Raw genomic sequence first — 24559 nt, forward strand, 5'->3', positions numbered from 1 at the left:
TATCACACAAGTTAGTGCTTGCAGCAGAAGCAGGTAAGAGCCCAGATAGGTCTGGATAATAACCTTGCCAATACAAACGTTTCTATCCACCTCTTTTGGCAAATCATTCAACATTTTTCTGCTTCACTTTCCTTATCTGTTTCAAAAATCTGTATTTTACAGCGTAGATATGTGACTTCTAAGAAAAGAGGCATAAAGAGCTCTTATATTCTCAGGACTTACTAAACTCTCAATATTTATTAGCTGCTGTTATTACTATAATCAGCAAAAACATCACCAATTAGAAAACAGCCTACTTATTCAGTTAAGTGGTAAGGTATTACAGCACATCAATAAATGTCACTGATCTCAATTCTAGGTGATGTTATTCCAAATTACAAACAGAAATGATAAAAGATGCAACCCAAATCTGCAAGATCCTCTTGTTTCTGATCCTCAAAGGATATCGTACCTAGTTGTTATTACACTCAGGTAGGCAGTGGGCGATTACATTGTCTGACGCAGCCGACTTTGTTTGTAAGGAAACATGAAATAGAAACAAAGCAGGATGATGCTTCCCAACACTGCTGCAGGTGTGCACACTGGGTGCTACGCTGGGCTCACAAGCAGTAAACGCAAAGAAGGAAACGCACAACGACAGTATTTGAGCACATAGTAGGTGCCAGGCACAGTTCCAACACTTTGCAAGTACTTACTGCCCATCCATCCTCACAATTTATGGAAGATACAAGCACCTCTGTGCCAGGCGCTGTTTTGGAGCCTCGGGTTGTGACAATGAATAAGGCAACAGTTCTGATTCTCAGGGAGAACAAAACGTTGTGAAGTCAGACATGGGGAAATGCGCACAGGAAGGGGGCTATTGAAATGATGAGCAAAGCTCTATGTGTGGGGGGAGTGGAGAACAGAATCTAAGCTCGCCCCTTGGTGGGTGGGCTGTGCAAAGAGAATAAATGCTGTGATGCCAGTCGCTGCTTCTGGAAATGGGTTAGCAGGGGACTTCAACGGGGCACATTGTCCTATCCAAGTGACGCAGAGCAAGTGATCGAGATGAATTAGTCAAGCCAAAGTCTTATTCGTTGCCATCCAGGTAGGTCTGCAATAACAGAGACTTAAAAAAGCAGTGGCTTAGGCTTCAGCTTTCACTTCCACTCACATCCTACTCACCAGGACTTAGGTGGGTGGCCAGAGCTGCAAAGGAAGCTGGAGAAGGTTACATCTTTATTTTGGTCATGGGCCCCACTGAAAACGGAGTGATCCGTTAGTAAACAGGAGGAGAGATGATGAGGGCCAGTAAACCATCTCTACCATGGTCTTTTATGAGGAGCTGAGAGGCAATGTCTCAGTGCCAAGGAGTCTAAGGAGAAACCCCAAGTCCAAAGAGCTAGAGATATTGCCAAAGTCAAGGCAGGGAGCTGAGAGTTCGAGATTGGGCAGAGGGAGCAAAGCGAAAGCAGTTTGTAGTCCAGGAGGTAAGGTCCTGTGCAGGGGCTTGGAGCGACCTGGGGAGTGGATGGACCCACTGTTTTGCAGAGCAGTGGAGATGAAAGCTGTCAAAATGGGAAATGGTCACCTAAGCAAAAAGGCAGAGTTGCGGGTGAGTAGCCTAAAATGAAGACAGTTGGAGTCGGCTCTGAAAGGCTGAGTGCTGAGGACTTTGGATAATTTTCTATAGGCACAAGGACATGTTCAGGTGGGAAGGTGCCATGACTGGCTCAGGTCTGAAAACCAATTGGTGCAACTGAGAGAGATATTGGAAGGAAGAGGAGGACAGGAAGGAGACCAGTTAAGACAGAATTGTAGTAACAGTCCATTTACTTATTGATTCAACAAAGATTTAGTACTTTGGGGTTAGAGACTCTGCCGGGCATGGCACATACAAAGATGGAAAAGAGATTTTGGGGGGCAGGCGGAAAGGGAGAGAGACATGCAAATGATTCCAGTGTTAAAGTACAAGCTCTCTAAGTGAAGTGTGAAGAGGTGCCTTGGGAATATCTACCTCCTGGAAGCCAGGACTTGCGCGGAGATGTATCCAGGCAGGGAAGGGTCAGGACAGAAGAGGCCAAATGAGGTAATGGGAACAGGAGATGCAAAGGCCGGGAGAGGAGACGAGCGCAGGATGTTGTATGGCGGTGCATGGTCAGAGCTCAGGCCCCAAGGGCAGGAGACAGGAAGTGTCTGTGGGGGTGGCCTGCGGCCACAGCGGCTCTGGCACTTATCACAGAAGCGAAGAGCCTTGTAAAGATGCAGCGCAGGTAGGTGACACGACCAAGTCCCCCTGTTAGAGCGGTCCCTCCCACAGCAGCATAAGGGAGTTAGAGAGGCTGGACGAGGTCATGGTGGCAGGGCCCACATGAGTGCAGACAGCGGACGAGGGCTCTCCAAAGACAGCGCTCACAGAATATCCAGGACGCAACACACTCCACATTCATTTATCAAAGAATAAAATCGAGAGCTGCATCAATCAATTGAATTCATTAAGTTAGGAAGATGGAGCACATACACAAACGCCAGGGGATTTCTTGGATTAAGAGAGAACAAGAGATGCCGCATGCAGCTGAGGGGCATAAACATGGGAGCCCAGCGACGCACCCCCTGCAGCTGTCTTGTGGCAGCAACACTGAATTCGGTCATCAACAGGGCTACCACACAGTTGTCTAAACCGGGACACCTGTAAGAGTAAAAGGGGGCATTCTTAGTAACTTCACTGGATGATAGGCATAAGAAGGACGGCATCACACAGACTGGGAAGTTGGTTCCTCTAGGTACCAAGGACATGTCCGGGAAACATGGGTGGCCTCCTGGGTAGCAACCGCCCTGGATGGATTCGGGAAACTGTTAGGTAGGGACAGAGAAAAGAATTTGGAATCTCCATAGGTTATATTCTGGGGATCGATAAGCTCATTCAAGGAAGAAAGTACAGAGTGAGTGAGAGGGGAAAGGGTCCAAACTCATATCCGTGAAAGGTGTTAATAGAAAACACTGGAAAGTCACATCTCACGTGAGGGGTGGAGCATGACTCTGTGGGCTAAGTTTATGTGAGAACCCTTTAGGATTCTGTCAGTTAACCACCACTGCCTAGAGTAAGCAAGGTTGCAACAGTCTGCACTGAACATTCCAGAACGATTGTTAAAAAAACGCTTTCCCTTTGTTTACACACAGCTAAGTCAGTCCGGCCTTTCTAAACTAATTCTATAAAAATTAAGGATAAAAAGGAAATAATCATGGAGAATCCAAAGCACAAAAACAGACTTCAAAGAACAGGTTTGCATTTGTTATGATTGACATCTAATGCCGAAGACCTGGCCCAACTTCACAAGTACCTTGTATTTCTCCTCTCCTAGCCAGCTGCCCAACTCTGTGTGTCAAGGAAGAAATTAAGCGATTCCTGTCTTTTTCTCTTTGCAGCCATGGCCTGGGGAGCGGGAATCTAAATCTCGGGCCCCACGTGGGCCTCTGCACTTGAGAAACACCTCATCCAGACCATCCGAACAGGGTGGATTCTACAATGTGAGAGGAAATGCCAACACTCACCTGCCTAGAAGTCAGCAACGCATCAGGCAGACCACAATCCTAACACATGGCAAAAATGGCTTAAAAGTGGCAACAAGAGGGTCACTACCTCAGCAGAGCCAGTGGGCAGCTCAGAGAAGGCCTCTAGGATGCTTGAAATAGAAATCTGGAAGACGGTTCAAAAGCCAGGTGTGGAGATTTGGGTTTGGGACTACTTATTGCAGAAAGGTGAAAGACTGGATAAATTCGTTAAAAACAGGACTAGCCAGCTGTGAATGGCACTTGAAAATTGCTTAGGGTTAAACAAAAGAGAAAATCCAGAGAAACAAAGTGAAAGCCTGATCATCAAATTTGGAGGGGAGACAAGGAAGGAACAGTGTTTGCCTTAAACAGTCAACCCAGAGAGACCACATAAGAGCACGAGCATAGGAAGCCACTGGCTTTGGCAATGTGTAAGCGAGAATTCTAATGTACTCCTGCAGTCAGAAACACACAGTCACCCAAATAAAGAATCTCTTTGTATGAGAGCTTCAGCAACAGAGATGCTCAAATCCAGACAATCTCCCTAATATGTTTCTACTGCAGGAACTTGACATGTCAAAAGTCTCATGACAGAACAGAGAGTTTCACTAAGAAATTCTTCTATTTATACTAAGTGATGAAAACAAAGGTTTTGTTTTCAACGATTAGCTCAGCTCCAAGTCATTACAGGCTAGATTTAGAGAGAGGTACTTCTATTACCAAACACAAAATAGTGATTTGCATAAATTGCTCAACCACTGGGAAAAAGACCAAGAACTAAAATGGAAAAAGCACTGATTTGGGAATCTGATCTATGAATTGACCTTGCGGAATTGGTTGTGCTATTTTTCCAACACTTAATTTTTTTATCTGTAAAACGAAGGAGTTGGACTGGATGAGCTATTTCCCTTTCATCTCTGATATCCCACAATTTTTTGTTGAAAAACACGTGAAAACTGGTCATCTTCTTGGGTAAAAGTACTATTACGTTATGTAGATTGGACAGATATATACAACTATAGAGAGAAGAAACATTTTTTTTTTTAAAGGCTCTACTTGTGGTCAGTGTAGAACCTTTTTTACTCACATGATTAACTAAGAATTGCTTTTTAATTTTTCAGAAAACTGGTCCTCACAACTTAGTTGTAAATTGATTCCCTCTCTGGAGAACTATCTCAGCCAGAATATAAACAGTGTATTAGGCAAATGATGCAAAAATATTTTCTAACGCCTTTGACTAGGAAGGAAGGTGGCATGGTATAGTGTGAAGAGTAATAAAATCAAGCCATCTGGGCTTAATTCCCAACTTCTATCTATGAATCCCTCCAGGGTTGAAATGTCCGTATAATCATAATAATCATAAAATGAAGAGGTAAGAATGGAAGATTAAGTATCCACTCCAGGGCTACAGAAAACCCACATTATTTTAATCTATTATTTTACTTAGAAGTGTGTAAATATCGCCAGTCATGCTGACTTTTTATAATCTCTCTGGTCACAATTCATCTTAGGCTTCTCAAAGTAAGAGAACACAGGGAGAGTCATATTCTGTGTGAGACAGAGGTCACAGTGCCCTTTACGCCGCAATGACTGAGCAACCACAGTGACCAAGGGCCCGGGAATCCGTGAAGATACCGTCCAGTATACAAAGCAGCCGAATAATATGGACCTCATAACTAAGGAGCTGAGCTGCAGCACAAGCGCCCTACCCCATAGGTGACTCACCCTGAAGAGTGGAGAGGTTTGTTAGCTGAATGTTCTATATCAGTCAGGTTTGGGTTCTTTAGTTTTATTTTGGATCCAGGTTGAGCATGGACACGCACTCCTACCAGGAACATCTTGCATTATACTCTGAGACGATCCTTAGGGGCTGGAGGCTGGTTGCAAACTACCCCTCCCATGCCCCTTTGAACCTTCAAATGAGATTCACTGTCTTAGATTAACTGTATTTTCAAATTTAAACTTTTCACATTTCCCATCTTTGTTTCCTAAAACCTTTATGTCAAATGCTATCACATTCCATTTAAATGCATATATATATGTATATATATATATATGATCAAGTTCACATAATTTTTGTGTTTTTTTTTTTTAAAGGATAAAATGGCAGGGAGGGCAGGGGGAACGACTCCTAACAAACAAAACCTCTACATGAAACTGAATCATGCCTTCTTCTCACTTTTTTTTTTTAAACCAAAGTCCAAAATGAACAGCCCCTGCTCTGGATAACAATAAGAGGAAGTTACCCAACAGAACCTCCAAATGCACATTTAGCTATTTCCAGGCGTCTCCATCTGGATCAACATATCACAGAGCTTAAAATTCTGCATGTCTAAACCCACAGTCTTGTTCACGACACCTCTTCTTTTCTCTTTCTGGGAACCCCACTGTTATCCTACTCAGCTCCCTCATTTCCCATATCTAATCTGTCCTCAGTCCTTGGACATTCCTACCTGTAATGTCTCTTTTTATTTCTACCACTCCCATCATCTTTCACCTAGTCTCTCTCCCTGACACCATTTTTTTCATAATCTCAAATCTTCTACATGTGATTGCTAAATTAGTCTATTTAAACTAGAGAGCTGATGATTTTGCTCCTTTGGGCAAAACCTTTCAATGGTTTTACTCTGATTAGTACATAAAACCCAAACTCCGTAACTCACTGAAGGCCCGTGCCACACTGTGAGACGGCCGTCCAGTCTCACTTCTCACTACTCTTTGTTAGCTCCATTGGAGCTGTTGCCCTCACGGCCTTCCATTCTGTTCCTCTCGTTCCATCTCAACTGCTCTCTCTCAGTGATGATGGCTAATTGAAGCCCCTCTGCAAGGCTCCCAATTATTTCTATCTCCTCTACAATGAGTCATTCCTTAGCCCAACGTCCCCGTAGCTCTGCTCTCTGAAACATGTGCGTTCGCTTTGTTTTTTTCCGCAAACAAACAAAAAAAAATGCATTGTACACTGTTCTAACCACACGTCAATTATCCTTGCTTTTTTAGAAAATGTATTTTCCAACTATGGTTGCCATTCTATTCCCCTTGTCTTAATGTTTTGTGCTTCTCTTGCCCTACAGCTGTCTTGTACCCCACACCCTTGCCACTGGACTAGGAGTTACCCAGTGGCATAAATGACCCCTGCAAATGTTAGCACACAGTGCCCTGCACCCAGGAGCTTCCTAAGCTCATTATTGCTAAAATATATTGTTTCCAAAGTGACCTAAATAGAAAAAGAAGCACAAGTGAATGGCTCACTATATTATGTCACTTCCTTAATAACCAGAAACTTTTCCTACCCTTAACTGATGAGTGAAATCCAGCTGTCCGCCTCCCAGTAGGACAGCACAGGCAGGGTGTGAGGAGGCAGTCCACTGCAGAGGGCACACACTTGAACCCTGGCCCCCTCCACCTAGCAGCACGGCCTTGGTACTGAACTAACCAATCCAGGGGACTAAATCAATAACAAACTTGTTTTCTAATTTGAGATAAAATGCCCGAATTTACTCCCCCATTTCTTGTTAACAATCTCCAAATATAATTTTTTTACATAAAGTCTCACGTATTTTTTTCCCCAATAATAGCTGACGTTCAATAATATTCTATGTTAGTTTCAGGCGTACTACACAGTGGTTTATATAATTTACGAAGTGATCCCCCAGGTAGTGTAGAACCCACTTTACATAGTTATTACGATGTTATAGACTGTATTCCCTATGCTGTGCTTTACATCCCTGTGACCACTGTGTAACTACTAATTTGTACTTAATCCCTTCACCTTTTTCACCCAGCTCCCAAGCCACACTCCTATCTGGCAATCATCAGTTTTTTTTCTCTGTACCTATGAGTCTGTTTCTGTTTTGTTTGTTCTTTTATTTTGTTCCTTAGACTCCACGTAAGTCTCATATATTCTTGATCATAACTATCTTGTGGACAGAAAAAAGGCAGTGCATGTTGGTAGCCGATCATCTCCTATGAGGGTATAACGCACTCCCGTTATTAACCGCAGTGCACTCAGTCGACAGCAGACAACTTTGCCATTCATCAGATTACAACTGCGTAATGAGGTCAGCTGCCCCCAGACACACCTTAAAACCCTTTGAAGCAGCAATATGGGCAGCGGTCCAGCCTTCTCTGTCAGCCTGGTTAATGAGGTCTGCAGGAACCACAGGCTTGGCTGTGCCTTCAGGACTCCCTTCTCCTCCATCCAAGCCACAGACGCCCAATTCAGGCTCTTCATGCAAAGAGTGGCGACGAGCTGGTGCTCTATGGTACATGAGAAGCTTGAGGCTGTCCACATTACCAGTGTCCACAGCTGCGTGCACTGGTGTCCAGCCATCCTGAAAATAAAACAACGGGGGAATGGTTGATTGCAACATTAATATTGAACTACTAAAAGTTCACCTCTACATGTGCTTGGGCATGGACCACTGAGCTGGGCAAAGCAGGCATTCCACCCCTGAGTATCACTGAAGAGCTGAGTCATGTTCTCTGACCTCCATCAATTGCTGGATTTCCCATGTTATGACTTATGTTTGCTAGTTTGTAAAATTTCCACCTAATAGTTATCCATTTGGAGTGAGCAGGGACTGGCCAGGTCAGTAATTAAGCATTACATATGGAAAACCAAAATCTCAATTTAATGCTACAAAAGAGAAAGAACTTCAGCATAAAGAGATTTTTTTAAAATGTGTTATTAGGAATGTACTAAATGAATTCCATTATAAGCCAGTTTTACTTCTAGTGATCTTAAAATTTTATGCTAATGATTCCAGAAGGAAAGATTCTAGGTTATAGGGCAAGGGTAGACATACAAGAAAAACAAAGCCAAATTACTTCATGCCCACGGGGGCTCTATGAAGTGTTGTATGATTGCAGTGGGATACTGGTACGCACAGGCTTAGAAAATGCTCCAACTAAAACGCCTGGGCCCATTCTCTAGAACACGCTACTTTGAAGCTTGTCATCCACTTAGCGGGTTGCCAGAGCCGACTCAACTCTTTTCTAGAACAGTGGTTCTCAGGTGTGGTCACCAGATCAGCAGCAGCTTCACCTAGGAACATGTTACACCTGCAAATCTTGAGCCTCACTCCAGCCCTGCAGAACCGGAAACTTCCTCGTGAGGGCCAGAGATCTGTTCTCACGAGCCCTCCAGGTCATTGTGATGCACTGAAGTTTGTCACGCACTATTCTAGGGAAAATCTTGGTCCCTTCTAGAGTCTCACATTTGTGACACAGGATGGGTCTGCCTTCTACTCATCTACTTTTCTTCATTAGACTTTTAAGACTTTCATAAAAGAACTAAGCATTATTTTGATGATTTGTGTTTTGGCTTTATATTACTTTCCTATCTTTATTTTCCCCTTGGCATGTTTTTTTTTTCATGTGGTTATTTCATATTGCTATTCTAAATACATTTCAGTGAGCTTCAGCACATCTTTTTTTTAATAATGAGATAAAAGATTGGGGAAAAAAACTAGACAATAAATGGTAACAACGTACATTTACACTGAGTCATCTGATCACTTGCTAAACCTGTCCCTTGATGATGTGGCTTTCTCTCTGGTTCTGGACTTCTCACTGAAGAAGTCAACTAGACTGAGGCAAGACCACGGCTGGGCAGTAACAGAAATACCATGTAATCTGGCTGGGCTCTAGCCAGGGAAAGCTTTTCATGGCTTGTTCATTGTGTATTAGCCTTCCCTGGCCTCAGAGTATAAGCCCTCTTAACCTTCCCTAATTTCTATTACAAAAGTCAAGCAGCCCTTCCTGAAAAAAAACGTCAATCTTCCATTCTCCTTGATTTCTTATTAAAAGTCACAAGAACATTCCCTTAAAATCTTCTGTCAATTATACTGTTTGCCTCTGTATTTCTAACTATTTGGTTCAGTTTATCAACAACTAGCTGGAGATCACGGCGTTCTGTTCTCCAATTTACAGGATGTGGCAAATTTTTACGCTGTACTACTTGTCACTTAGCTTGGTGATTAAAATTCATTTTTCACATGTAAGGTCGAATTTCATAACTTCATAATGAAATCTGTATGACAATCACAGATTTCTACGATAAAACATAACATGAATATAAAATAACATGAATAAATATAACACTGGATTATTTTTCACAGATATTCCAAGAAACAAAAAGATTTGTTTTTTAAAGCTCTAGCAATAGGACTCAATGGAAAACGCCTCGTTTATATTATACCCTCGGTTAAACCGTTCATTGTTAGTTCTCCTTTGAGGAATTATGTAAGAAAACCCAGGACGTAAGAGTGACCTGTAAAACAGATAATGCACGTTTATATCCAAGAACATTTTAAGCCTGTTTCCTGTGAAGTGGCTGCACAGTACAGTCAGTTCTCGATTAAGAGAAGAGACCCAAGGTAGAGATAACCTTCAGAAATTAAAATGTTCACTGTCTTTCATCAGGAATCTCCTGCAGGGTGGTGATCGTTACAACTTGCTGATCGAACATTCTTGGAGCTGCAATAACAAAACTGAAACAACACCGGAGCCCAGCGAGGAGCGGTGCGTGGTAGAATCTCCTGAACTCCTCCAGCCGTAGATAAGCCTGAGTCAGTGTACAGACGGGTGATTTCTCGTCTGCAAATGCATTGCAATAGGTTGAAGACTAACAACTTCGGGAAGGTTCATTGGGAAGTTTTATGGCCCGTGCATTTCCATGTAGCTGAGCCACATGCACTCCCCAAGGACTGGCCAGTTTCTCAGTCCCTGACCTCACTGTGCAGCTCGTATGGGAAACATCAGGGTTGTGCGGGGCTGGGGGGGCGGGGAGATGTCAACCCTCACGTCGGGGTGTCAGCTTCCACCACAGGGGATTTCCACACACAGTGCTTCAAGTTCTGAGGCAGATTAGACAGTGACCCTGAACTCCGAGTGCTGGCAAGGGGCACCACTGCACCTCAAAATTCCTTTTTGTTCACACGTTACGGCTCAGGACTATGACAACCAACATCTGAGGGCTGCTGCAATTCCCAGGCACGGTACCAACTGCCTTTCGTAGGCAGACTCATTTCTTACTACCCCGAATAATGGCTACTATGAGTATTATTAGCCACGTTTTGCACAGGGGTCAACCAAGGCACAGAGAAGTAAGAAAAGTTTCCCAAGGTCACACAGCATTGTGCAGGCAAGGCTCAGACCACAGGTCTGATTTCAGAGCCTGAGTTCTCCGCCATTACGCAATACTTTTTTCTTTCCATTGTCACTGCCACTGCTCCTAGCTTGTACTTCTATAGTCCACAGTACTTTACAAATTATGTAATGCACCTGGAAAATACGTCCAGAATTGGACCATTCCTCACTCCACTTCTCAACCTTGATCCGAACTATGACTTCTTCCCTGGATTAAAACACGATTCCTGACAGGCTTCCTTGCACCTGTCCGGCCCCCACATACGTCTGCTCTTACCCTGCAGCCAGAGTGATTCTTGTAAAAATCAGTTAGTTCATATTCCTGTCCTGTTCAAAACCATCCAAAGGCATCCTGTGTCACCCCGTGGCCCCACGACCTCATACTTGGCTTCACTGGCCCCAAGGGGTGGACAGAGAGTGCCACCTCTGTCCTACCTGAGGCCTCTGCACTTTGGCTCAGCAGCCTGCACACTGCTCTCCTCGCCTCTTCAGAGCCCACGCCCTCGCTTCCTGCAGGTGTCGGCTCAACTGTCATTTGCACTGAAGACTTTTCTGACCAACTCTCATAAAGTAACCCCCGCCCCAGGTACTCCCATCTCCTAAACATCCAGCTCTTATCTCTTCACTTGCTTGTTTATTGGCCTCTATCCCCAATAACGGGACATAAGATCCAAAAAGGCAAAAGCTTTTACCTCCATGATCTCCCCTAATTCTGAAAACATTTTCCTGTTTTACAGATGAATAATCTGAGGTTAGAAGGATAAAGGACTGGTTACGCTAACAGACAAGGCTTTTAGTTAGCAGAGACTCAAACAGACAACAGACAATACCGTAGCCAGTAACTTAAGAAGCAAAACAAGAAAAAAGCAACCTCTACGTTAAAGTTTTGTTTTGCTTTTTTCCTAGCTGTACGGTTTGTAGACACATTGCAAGTAATAGGAAAAAACCCCAAAATCTGGTACTCACACTAGTTTTTATGCTTCGGTCACTTCCAGCTTCCAACAAGAGTTTAATACATTCTTTATTTCCATTTTTACAGGCCAGGTATAGAGGTGTCTGTCCTCCAACAGCAGTATGATTAATGTCAGCATCATATGCAGTTAATAATTCTACACACCTGAACACAAGATTATGATTAATTACACAAAAGCTGAGTTTGATTTCTGAAGTACCACCTGACCAAGATGTAGAAAACAATGCTAAAGCAATTCTGCATCTTTATATACATCATACACACACACACACACACACACACACACACACACACACGGTGCCAAAACACGTATACACTTTTTAAGAAAGGAAAACTGTATTAAAATTGTAATACTCAATATATACTAATAACAAAAGATGAATACGAGTCACATTTGCCTTCTGCAATTACCAGAGGTGCTCAAAGTGGTTACCATCAGTGTCCAGACACTTCTGATTACAGCAAACTACTGCTTGAGCAACGTCGATCAAAGTGTCCACTTGTATACATTTTTTGGCACCAAATATATATATATATATATATATATATATATATATATATATATATATATAATTATTGGGGCTATTATATGGGTACTGTTTTTTAACAAGGCTAGAAAATATATTTTAATCACAAATTTAATTATTCCCATGAAAAATTTAAAATAGCAAGCTTGATCCAGGGCTAAAATTTGGTCCTTTTCTATAACCAAGTTGTAAAAGTGGAGATCTTGCAACATGTTTAAGTTACTGGGATGACTGATTTAACGGTGCTTGACATATGTTATTCGTGGTTCAAATAGTTTGAACCTTGAAAAAAAATCAAGCTGCTGAGTCATTATGGGATTTTTCACTTGGGAAAATAATTATAAATAGTGCAGACAGCAGGGCACCATGTGCCCCTGCTAGAAAGCAGTGGGAGACAGAGAATAGGGGAGCACGTGGGGAGAAGAGACAGCAGAGACTGTCTGTGTCCTGACAGTGCTCGTTTCCCAGGAAGAAGACACAGCTAAGCAGAAACTGTTAGCCCTGAGAATCAAGATGGAAAGAAATAAAGTAAATTCAAGATGCAGTGGCACTCAGTAACTCGCTGAACAGCAGGAGCTTGAGTTTGTAAACTTAGGTGAGAATAAACGTAGAACAGAGAATTAAACTATAATCAAATTCAGAGACAATTCACATCATCTTCATTTTTTTTACATGGGATGCATGTCTCCGTTTGGCTTTCCTTGGCAACATCTGGTTTGTTTATATGTATCTTAAAAATAAGCTATATATTGACATGTGCATGTACCTCATACACATTTAAATTAATCAGCCCCCAGTGTTTTTCCTTTTTGTAAAGCTACCCATGTCTCCATTCCAATGACTGCTATACTATCCAAGCAAATGGCCCTACAGATTGCCGGGTGACAGTAAAGGTAAAAGGTGACAGCCCAGAAGAAAAAGATGTCCCTTGGAGGACTCAGGACACATGCAAAATGTAATAGCAAAACCAGTTATCTATGGCCCTCAATAATAGGGTGTTGACATGAGAAATAAATAAATACTGCTATACTTTATGGATGCATTTTAATTTTTAAAAACTTCCATTTACAATTAATAGCATTAGTATGAACCTTAAAACTCATATTTCAAGAAGTCTGAAATTTGCTAAAGAACATTTCTATTAGGATATTTAGATAAACAGTTGAAAACAGCTCTCAACGCCCGCAACCCGAAGTTTCAGCACAGGCAGAGAAGAGACTTAGCTACATTCTATCTTACTAAAATGTGACTCAATTTTACAAAGTCATTTACTACAGTGTTTCCCCGAAAATAAGACCTAGCCGGACCATCAACTTTAATGCATCTTTTGGAGCAAAAATTAATATAAGACCCGATCTTATTTTACTATAAGTAAAATTATTTTACTAAAATTATTTTACTATAATTACTATTATATCACATATAAGACCCGGTCTTATATTAATTTTTGCTCCAAAAGTCACATTAGAGCTGATGGTCTGGCTAGGTCTTATTTTCGGGGAAACACAACATGTTCAATTGCTTTAGTAAGCTACTGAAGTAATTATTGCTAAAGTTATGTCTATTTTAATTGATAGGTTCTTTTGATTTTGTGCTCTAATTTCAACATGTAAAGTTTCTGCTCTAATTTTTTAAAATGATAAAACAAGGTAAATTGGATATAATACTGAATAAATTGCCATCAGGAAGTTAAGATTGGTACAAATAATATAATTTAATGCCTTACTTTTAGTGCCATCTTAAGTAAAACAAAGCTTCTTTGTGGGGGTGGGGGTGGAAAATAGTGAACATCAAAGTATAACAGTCTATTATATCACCACATATATGTTGATGTACTATTAATAGACAATCTTCTTCAGAATCGAGTTCATTCATGTGAAGTCTGGACACGTCATATTTCCCTTCTTCTCATCCATCACATACAACTCTTTTACCAACAATTAAGGGCAAAATTAAGATCCTACTTTGTGTTTAAATCCTCAAAAACGTTTAGTGAATTTATTGCCAATGGATTTTAAACTCTAGTTTATACATTCAGCTAGAACTGAAATATGTGTGCAAAATATAAAGAGGCTCTTTTCATGTAGAAAAAAAACCCAACAAAAAACAACGAATTAAGAGCCTCACTTACTTGAAATGTCCCTGAGCAGCTGCAGCACACAAGGGTGTGAAGCCATTTTTGTCAGCAGCGTCGACTTGGGCTTCTGCATTCAGCAGCAATCTCACACAGTCTATGGATTTTAAAAGAAGGTCATTTTAATTCTCCATTTAGAATTGTGATGAGCCAAATGATATGCAAGCTGTGGACAGACACTAAATCCAAAGGACCTCTCCCACAGGGAATTCACCTGACCATTTTATCACGGTGAATGTGAGACTCCAAGACTATTTTATGGAGAAAGCAGTCTCCTTCCCTGAAGACTGCAATACCCCCGACTCACCAAGACATGAGTTTTTCGGTGTTTTGGGAAGAGTTGCTGAATGACAGAATCGTCAGGTGTCAGAAAATGCTTTACCAGAGTTTTCTTCCAAACAATCCCAGAAAATAATGTTATGGGACAAACAACCAAATCCATTTACCAAACTGAAATACCATTCTTTATATTTAAATAGTTAAAATTTTACTTTGTTTTATTTAATCTTTAAAGTGCTTTCGTGTAGTGGTCACCCTACACTTAACTCCATGAATGAGGGTAAAGGAGAACTCACAAAAAGTCACCAGACCATAGTTTAATACTATATATATCGTGTTTCCCCGAAAATAAGACTTACCTGGAAAATAAGCCCTAGCATGATTTTTCAGGATGACATCCCCTGAACATAAGCCCTACTGCGTCTTTTGGAGCAAAAATCAATATAAGACCCGGTCTTATTTTGGGGGAAACACGATATAGTCACAGGACGTGGAGTACAGCACAGGGAACAGAGTCAATGGAATTGTAACAGCTGGATATGATGTCAGAGGGGCAGTAGAGGGAGGGAGGGGGGTTATTCCTTTGTGAAGGGTGAAACGTCTACTTGTTTTGTACACCTGAAACTAAAAAAAAAAAAAAAAAAAAAAAAAAAAAAAAGCCACCTGACTCAGGCAACTAGACTTATCATCTAGACTTGTTACTCATGTTATTTAATTTTTCTATATTAAAGAAAATTCCCATATTGCTTTTGAGATAAAAAAAAGAATTTCAAAGTAGTTTTAAAATAATGAGTTATCTTCTTAGTGCACAAGCATCTTCCATTTAGCCCACCTGAACACAGTAAAGCTCTGAAGACTTCCAAGGAAGCCATGTTACCTGAATTAATCGACAGTCATATGGCTTCCATATGCAATGCTATCTGTCTTTACATTTTAAGTCAAATCATCTCTTTTTCTTCACTACCTTATGTTTTAGTATATTTGATTATAAGATTTGCATTTTAAAAAACAAAAATAATTCCCAGACTTCATCAATATGCCATTTATAGTTGTACAGCTTCTTAGTTCTTTTAAAAAATCAAAATAACTATAAATTGTTCCAACTGCAGAACAATTTCAGACCCAGGACCTTTCCTAAGTACTAAAACCTTCCCTTTGCAGCATGTGCTCAAGTCCAGATGCTTTGACTTTCACACACATCAGGTATTTCTAACAGACAAATTAGGGCTATTTTGTCCTGACCAAAATGATCACAGATGGAGGGCATTATTCTAAAATGTGCTTTACAGTCACTTTTCTACATACACAATACATTTCATTGTGCAGAAAACAAAGGTTACTTTTTGCTAGCTGCCATAAACTTTTACATTATTACAGAACTATACAATTTGGCCTTTTGAAAATGTTCATAAAATCTTTAAATCATATTTAAAAATTATCTCCTATTACCTGTAAGTGAAAATTGAAAGCAAAATGAGTCTTTTGCTCACGACAATGGTTGAAGTGCTTTTGACTCTATCCTTTTGCAAGCAGGTAGTAGAATAAGCTAAGATTATCACGTTTACCTGTATGTCCATTCTTAGCAGCAGAATACAAGGCAGAATGGCCATCTTCACAGGAGTAATTAATGTCCAGTCCTTCTTCATTAAGCAGCATTGATAATAAAGTGACATTTCCCTGGGCAGCAGCTTGCTGAAGAAGGGTTGGCCTGCCAGCCAGGGGGGCAGGACCACCACTCATTAGCAAAAGGGTTAGGGAGGGTGACCAGCCTGTGGGTTAAAGTGACCCTAGTTAGAGAGTAGCAGCAAAGACAAGTGACAGATATTACCCACTCCTTTCTGAATTATACACAGACACATGAACACGTATTCCTAGATGATTATGTGGTTTCTAACCTTATCAATCTGTTAATATTTACTTAGCACAAATCTGTACTGTTATTTCAATATTATATCTGCTAATCAACATACATGGTGACAAATTATTTTTAATCATCAGTCTTGCACGGGTAAGGTTTACTGAAATTAAGATAGTTGTCTCATTTTAAAAGTTAAAATTCCTCTTCAGGGTTTCAAAGCAATTTGAATTTTAAAATGATGGACAGATTTCCTCAATTTCAATATCAATCTGAAAAAGTGAGCTGGTATCTTGAGGTATAAAATAGAAATAATTGTAAGAAATAGAGATTTTCCTGTTTTGACAATGTGTCCATAAACCATTAAGATGGGCCAAATATTGTTAAGGAACCTGCTTACATTCCTTGAATTCCCTTTTTGGGAATAAAAATAATGGGGGGACAAACTACTATTCAGTATCAAGAGCTAACAAAAGCACAACATATAAAATTGGATCTAAAATACACCAGCAAACTAATCAATACACAATTTTCTATCATCTGGCCATCTTTACAACATGTGTTCCCAAAACTTTTAAACAGACAACAAAACAGATACTCCACATATAGTTTTAACAAAAATCATAAGAGTTATCATAGTTAGACATTTCTCATCAGTATTTAGCAGCTTTAGAAGAGAATCTGTTAAGTTTGTGAAGTCGGCTGCATATAGCACAGAAAATTTTCTGAATTCTTCCTTGATTAAAAAGCTGTAAAAACAGTAAAGTAAAAATGTTTATTTAATGTGACATATAGGTATTGTGTATTTTAAGCTTAAATACAATTAACTTTCAAAATACTGCATTGTATTTTCTTCCCTATGGAGCCCCAAATCCCTCTGAGCAATGCCGGTATGCATACGGGGACATATGGGCACATATGTGTCACTCCTCAGGGTCACTTTCTACAGACATCTGGGAACATCCCTGTAGTAACGTACAATAGACAGACCTTTCATATTCTCTGAACATTGGCACCAGGATAATATTCTAGGTATATGGGTATTACATTAATATGTATGTAATATTCAATTCTTATAAGTGAATCTTAAATGATTGGCTTAAATTATTTTAATAAATAATAAAAGGGCACATATCTAAGGATTTCTTAGTATTTTTAAAATTCTTTGTAAAAAGATAGAACAAAGCAGTTCATACAAATGAAACGACAACTGCTTATTAAAAGCTGGGTATCGTATCTTCACAACCTATGTATTTGGGTCCAGGAATAATTTATTGCTTTTACTCTAGTAGACTGAAATGGCATACAAAATTCAAAGGGTCATAAAATTAAATATTTATCTAAACTTCATGATATTTTTTCCATTGATATTCGTTAGCTCTTCTTACTACTTACAAAAGTAGTTATCTTTACTTCATACTTACAAGAAGGCTCCTCTCTGGTACATTTTACCTTTTGTATTGTCTTAAAAACAAACAAAAAACAAGCCCACAACAATTAAATCAGTACTTATCAAAATTGGATGATACAAAGAGAAATTCTAAACACTAAGGTATGGAACCCTGACTGCAGAGCAAACACAAATGTGTTATATGAAGGCATCACACTGTGGTCTCTGGGATGGGAGGGAGTGTGGGCTCACGCTCGGTCAATTTCCTTCTCTTCCTTCTCCTTTCCTTTTTTCTTTCTTTCCTTTCCCCTTCCCTTCCTTCTTTCTTTTCTTCCTTCTTTCCTTCCCTTTCTTTCTCTCTCCCTCCTTCCCTTCCCACCCCATCTCCCTCTATCTCGCTCTCTTTCCCTCTATTTCATCCAAGGGCTCTTGGTTCTTAATATCCTTTCAAGAATATCAACAGGTATATATTAAATGGCTTGCTATTCTTCTGGGGTTTGTTTTCATTTTTCTTTTTTCAATACAATTCTGGGCCTTGGGGGACAATTTAAATATATTTTTAACTGCTTTATATGGAATTGTTCAATTATGGATATAATTTGCTGGGAAACCTTATTTCTAATGCAAAGCTATCTGAAAGATAAAATATTTTATTCAAAAATTATCTCAATTTTTAGACCACTCAAAAGTCATAATTCTCTGTTACACAAAACTACAGAGGAATATATACAATTTTCTTATTTTCTTAGAGGCTTGCAATATATTTAAAAAATCTTTCACAAAGAAAACTGCTTTACAAATGCCAAGTATTCTTAAAATTTAAATAAAAGTTTTGTCTCCACTATCATTTCCAATTTTTTCTAGCACAGACAGATAAGCTTAAGTTATTTTAATAAATCCGCCTATAAGAACAGGAAAAAGAAAACTTTACCATGAGAATTTATTATTCATTTAAAATTGCCAACAATGATAAAATGACAATATTTAGTTGACTGGTTATGATAGAACAGACCTGTAGTCATACAGCTACATTATGATGTTAGAAAAAGGTCACTCAGCTCTCCAGTGTCACATGCAAACATCAGTAAAGGTGAGCATTTCACAGCACACGCAGTGATGAAGGGAACAGACAGAACATGCAGCAGCAGAAGGAAGAAATGAGAACAGCTTCTGGCATCAGCTTCAGAGTGTGGAGAAGGTTAGCGTCAGAACTCAGATCAATCTGGTTTTCTGATTTAGCCGTTAAGCCAATCAGACATGGAGAAGAATTCTTTAAATGTTTGTTTAAATAAGGAAAAAAGCCTGAACCAAACTAAGTAAAATGTATGAAATTAAAAAAAAAAAAAAAAAAAAAAAACAACAACCAGAAAAAAATTCCAAGGGTATGGAAACTCGGTTGTCTGGGGTGTTTTCTGGTTTAGGATTCTATTCATCTAATGATTAAATGTGTTCATTTGACAAGTTCATGAGGAACAAGAAAATCTAATTTATTTAGAACTTAAAATGTTATTTAAAAATTTAGCATTTGGCTATTTACCAAAAATTGGTATTGAGTTAGAGTTAGGTTAATTTACAACACAATTCACTTAAATAGTATCTTTTGTCACTGTGACCTTGTCAGTGCTTTATTACTAACTGTTTATCACCGGTATATGCTGACATTGAAACAGAATTTTAGAGTTGAAAGATCATGGGATCTAGTGATTCTCCAAGGAAGGAGAGGTAGTGAACTGTTTGAAAACTTCAATGAGCTAGATTAATCTTTTTGGTTTGGAACTATTATTACTTTTTTTGGTTCAATGCTTTCATTTTCAGACGGAGAAGCTAATGGCTCAGAGAGAACTTGCTCTCTAGGGTGCTGCCTAGAAAGGGGCAGAAATGGGCTACCCCTGTCTTCCCACGCTCGGCCTACTGCTCCTTTCGTCACTGAAACTGGAACAGATACCCCCCAGGTATTTGGCAGACGTGCTCTACCCCCATGCCCTGAACTACCAACCACAGTGGCATTAGTGGCTATTTAGATCGATACCTTTCAATGAGCTTATGACCTGGAGAAGCACAAGCTCACCCGCACAAACAGGTTAGGAGGCAGGATGTAGGGAGACCTGGTGCTTCCTAGTTGTGATGTGTGTGGCGGCAGAAACAGGGACAATCTAAGTGGAAAACAGCTGAAATCCTGTATCTTGTTCGGGAAGTTTAAGTTGACCTCCAGCCATGGTGGAGTTATGCACCCCGTTACGTAACTGTGGTAACGTTTCCATTCCCTGACTCGACTAGATGTTCGGTAAATGCTTGCTGAATGACTAAACCTCCACAGCCTACATTTCCTCCTAATAAGCCACATCTTCTAATCAAATGACAGAGAAACATATTATCCCACCAAAGATAATCCTGCAGTTCTGAGAATGTTCTGGGCCAACGACAAAATCGGAAAACTGAAATGAGGAAACAGTTTCAATATGTTTTGTGGCTGCTATGGTGTTTCCCTGAAAATAAGACCGGGTCTCATATTAAGTTTTGCTCCAAAAGACGCATTAGGGCTTATGTTCAGGGATGTCATCCTGAAAAATCATGCTAGGGCTTATTTTCCAATTAGGTCTTATTTTCGGGGAAACACGGTACGTCTTTGGTTCCACTATTTATTCTCTGCTCTCTAGACACAGGCCAAGGGCATTTTTCAGATGGCTCCTCTATCCACAATTTCACTGCATCCTAAGCAAGTCATTCTGGTGAACACATAGAAGGTGCCAAAAAGATGTCTACATATTTTAAGAAAGGAAAAAGCTATTAAAATTGCAATACTCAATATATACCGATAACAAAAGATGAATGCAAGTCATGTGTACACATTTTTTTTGGCACCCCCCAGTACAGTGGGCTAGGAATTCTCTGTCTTTAAAGGTTAACTTAAAACACTGCTGACAACATGTTCCTCAGTCATGGGTTCTGGTTTTAAAGCTTTTCCGAAGGCCACTTGCGGCCGAACCCTGCAGAACAGCAAAGAGTGAGGCCACACTGGTAAAGCATCAAGGTCCAAAGCAAAGACGGCTCTGTGTTTTTACAACACTGACAAAATTTATATATCCCAGGAAGCGTTTTCTGTCTCCTGGGCTGTGCATTGACGTCAACAACATCCCACCACTCCACACGTTGCTGGACCTTCTGCTCTGCAACTGCCTTATGACCGTAGCACGTTCTCGTATTCTCCTGAACGGTTGTAAAATTTCACCCTTTGAAGGTGGATTTAATTTGTGGGAAACAGGCAACATTTTAGGCCAGGAGAAGAGCTGTCCAGCTCAGCAATACCATTTTGGATAAAAAATACGGAATGCTGAATGTCCGTAAAGACATCACACCGTAAGATTGAAGTCAATTATAAAGCAAATTTTCAAAAATGCTTTAGGCAACAATGTCACAGAAGCAGTAATGTCACCTCTCTTTATTCATCACTCATGCTGCTCTAAGCGCAGGACTCTGCTCTTTGCACATGTGACAATAAAGCCTCCTAATAATCGCCCTCTCCCACATCAGTAGCAGAAATTCCATATTAAGGATGAAAAAACTTGCTCAAGAAAACTCATCCAAAACACACAGCTATAAATGGCAGAGCCTAGATTCCAACACAGATCTGACTGACATCAACGGCCAGGCTGTTTCCATTTCCCCATTATGCCCCTCCAAATATGAAGCTAGCCCCTCATGGAGCTTACTTCCAAGGAGACAGCTTACTCCTGGATAAGTCAGTCCTGGTGTACTGCTTTCTTCACCTGATAATTATCAAGTACAGTGCCACCTGTTTTTCTTATTCTCACTCTTCTCCCTAAACTTTCAATAAAACATTACTCAAACTTTCCTTTAATTCTTAAAGTTTCCTCTCATTAGAACAAATAGTCTCTGCTAACCACTAAGATCCAAAGTTCCAACAGAACTATTACAACATTACAGGATCTTGGAGCCTATGTACTCAGTGAAGAAATAATCCAGTCACGTCAATAAGAAAATACTGCTTCCTCTAGGGCTGGGCAACAAAGAGGACACTGCAGGTCTTAGTGACCTTGTTCAGAGGCCCAGATCCGGGGGCTTCACAACCACATCTGCAACGCACCTCTAACGTAGCTCCCCGCCACCCATCCATGCTCAGGTGTTGGAAGCCAACAGACAACTCTGAGGGAACCGCTTTCGAAATAAACCGCACTTAAACCACAGGTTTATAAATATACACACTATTTGTGAGGTAACAAGTTAATCCCAAACGGATACTAAAATTTAGAACATACCAACTACAGAACAAATCTAATCAATCTGATAATCCGAGGCAGACTGTGGCGTAAAGGCTTGAAGGGATTGTTTTCATGTCGTCTCAGAAAGGACAGAACTGACATACTCTGCCGGGTGATGACCCACTGGCACTGAAGTCTCGGGAGGCAAATATTTAATAAGAAGCAGTCTTTCCTCCCAGGGCAACACTTTTGTCCCTCGACATTAATGGTCTCCGTATGCTCCAAACCCCGACTTTCAGGTTATTTTAAAAGAAGAAAGCACTTAGCATAACAAAACCGCAAGATGAATCACCATACCCTGGAGACTTTAAAGAAAAAAAAGAGAGAGAGAGAGAGAGAGCGAGAGAGCGAGAAAGAGAGAGAGAGAGAGAGAGAGAGAGAGAGAGAGAGAGAGAGAAGAAGAAGAAGAAGAAGAAGAAGAAGAAGAAGAAGAAGAAGAAGAAGAAGAAGAAGAAGAAGAAGAAAAAGAAGAAGAAGAAGAAGAAAAATTATCAAATAAAAAAAAAAAAAAACGGTCTCAAAGCAACGTGAAGGAAATGAAGTCAAGTGAGAGGACAGGCCACATTCTTAACAAAATGGTATAACATGACGATCCCTTTACCTGATGCTGTTACCAGGAGGCTGTCTGAGGCACCTGTTCTACAGGATGAGGCACTAACAGGGTTTATGGAGGAGCAAAAGGCAATGGTGGTGGGAATGACAAGGGGACGTTCTGAACATGCAGGTGGGTTCAGTCCCGGGGTTTCAGCAGGCCAGGCACCCACCTGAGACGTGGCCAGGGCTGACACAGCACAACCTGCCGGTGCCACAGTTAAATCTATGGATGGTTTTGGTGGCAGCTGAGGGGTGGTTGGTTTGGGGAGGTTCTCCTCATTTATGACCCTGTTCCCTGGGGGCAAACTGGAAGGAGGCGAAGCCACAGTTTTGTTATCCACTTTGGCCCCTGCACTGGGGGCCCTGCTGCTATCCACAACGACCTTGAGTTGGGGGTGGGGTGGAGAAGGAGCTTGGGACAGCCCTGGCTTTTTTGGCGGGATAGGAGGAGGGTTTCCTCGGTCAACTCGTGCCACACCGGGAGTCTTGACGCTGGTCCGACCAACGGGAGGGTAGGTGCCAACGTCCCCCGAGGGGGGCACTCCGTGCCTTGGGGGTGCTCCTGCTGGAGGGCCTGTAAATCTTGACAGTGCTTGGGTCACAGTATTCCGAGCTAGCTGTTTGGCCACTAGGTTGTCACGACTTGTGGGAGAGACATCTCTGGATGGAGGGCTTTGGGTAGTATTTCCATTTTGGTCTGGGTCATTAGCATTGGCCTGGAATCTAAATCTAGCTGCTTGGATTCGCGGGTTTAAACCTGGATGCAGAGCCGCATTGGCACTCGGTGAATGTAAACTATGCAGAGGTGGAGCTTGTGAGTGGCTCTGGGGAGCTGCGCCCGGAGTTTGCATGGCAGGAGGGGCAGTGTTATTGGGAAGGGGGGGTGTGCTATTGGTTAAATCTGGTGCTGAGTCAGTACTCGGTCCATTTTCCTCAATTCTGGTTGCACTTGGAGGTGGGACAGTGGGCAGAGAGGAGCCAATCAAGTCACTGTGGGAAGCCTGCCTGTCAATACCTGGCCTGACCAAGGCAGCATTGGTGCATGCATTCCCTTTTGCATTTGCAGAAACTAGGGGGCTCCCTGTGGAAGGCTTTACAGGCACAGTCAAAGGCAACTTCTTCACATGATCAGCGCTTTCTATCACCGGGTCTGTCTGGCAAGCAACAGACCTCGTTGTAGGTCCTTCTGTTCCTACAGATATGGAGACCAAACGCCTATCTTTTGTCTTCCGGGGGAGAGAGAGGCTTGGTTTACTGTCACTTCCCCTTTTCAGCTGCTCAATCATCTTCTTCATCTTGTCTATCTCCTCTTTGAGGTCTGTGGTGTGTGCTTCTTCTCGGTGCAGCTTGGCACGAAGCTGCTCCCGTTCGGTGTCAAACTCTGAGAGCTGTTTTTCCATCTGAGCTTCCATGTCGGCGCTTCTTCGTTTCTCGGAGGAGAGCTCCTCTTCCAACGCACTCGTCTTCTTCTTCTCCTCATCCAGTGTGGCCATGACGTCTTCCAGCTTCTGGGCCTCCTCGATGACCCTGCCCGAGAGCTGTTTGCATTCCTTGACGAGCATGAGAACCACGTGCTTGTTCTTGCCTCGCTCCTCCTCCAGGCGGGCGGCCAGCTTCTTGTGCTCTAACTCAAGGGCTTGCAGCTGCAGCTTTTCCATCTCCAGCTGAAAGAAATGCACAGTACAGCCCTGTTAATATGCAGAGAAGTCTCAAAGCCAAAGGAGTGTGTGCTTCTTGGGAGGTTTTTATTCATCTTCTAACAATGACATGGTTTGGGTTAGCGAAAATGAGATTTCCAAAATGTGTTGTGATAGGAAAGGTGACATTTTAGACTCATTAAAATGAGA

The 24559-nt window shown here is 41.2% G+C and overlaps 1 protein-coding gene across 5 annotated transcripts in view; it reads right to left on the reverse strand.

Moving 5' to 3' along the window:
* Positions 1 to 24559, reverse strand: part of CTTNBP2 (cortactin binding protein 2) — a 138036-nt gene that overhangs the window by 52531 nt on the left and 60946 nt on the right. For 4 of the 5 annotated variants that reach the window (XR_013992612.1, XM_081038785.1, XM_081038786.1 and 1 more), the window contains exons 4-8: positions 22720 to 24376; positions 16159 to 16362; positions 14312 to 14411; positions 11647 to 11797; positions 7611 to 7862 (exon numbers count right to left, since the gene is read on the reverse strand). Coding sequence is in view for 4 of the 5 variants with exons in the window: in XM_081038785.1 (XP_080894911.1) it covers positions 7611 to 7862; positions 11647 to 11797; positions 14312 to 14411; positions 16159 to 16362; positions 22720 to 24376 (2364 nt within the window). In the remaining variant the exon portion in view is untranslated. Of the gene's footprint in view, positions 1 to 7610; positions 7863 to 11646; positions 11798 to 14311; positions 14412 to 16158; positions 16363 to 22719; positions 24377 to 24559 lie in introns of those variants that run through there. The other variant, XM_081038788.1, reaches the window with a different exon arrangement.

Source organism: Rhinolophus hipposideros (genome assembly GCF_964194185.1).
Source record: "Rhinolophus hipposideros genome assembly, chromosome: 25".
Taxonomy (NCBI): Eukaryota; Metazoa; Chordata; class Mammalia; order Chiroptera; family Rhinolophidae; genus Rhinolophus; species Rhinolophus hipposideros.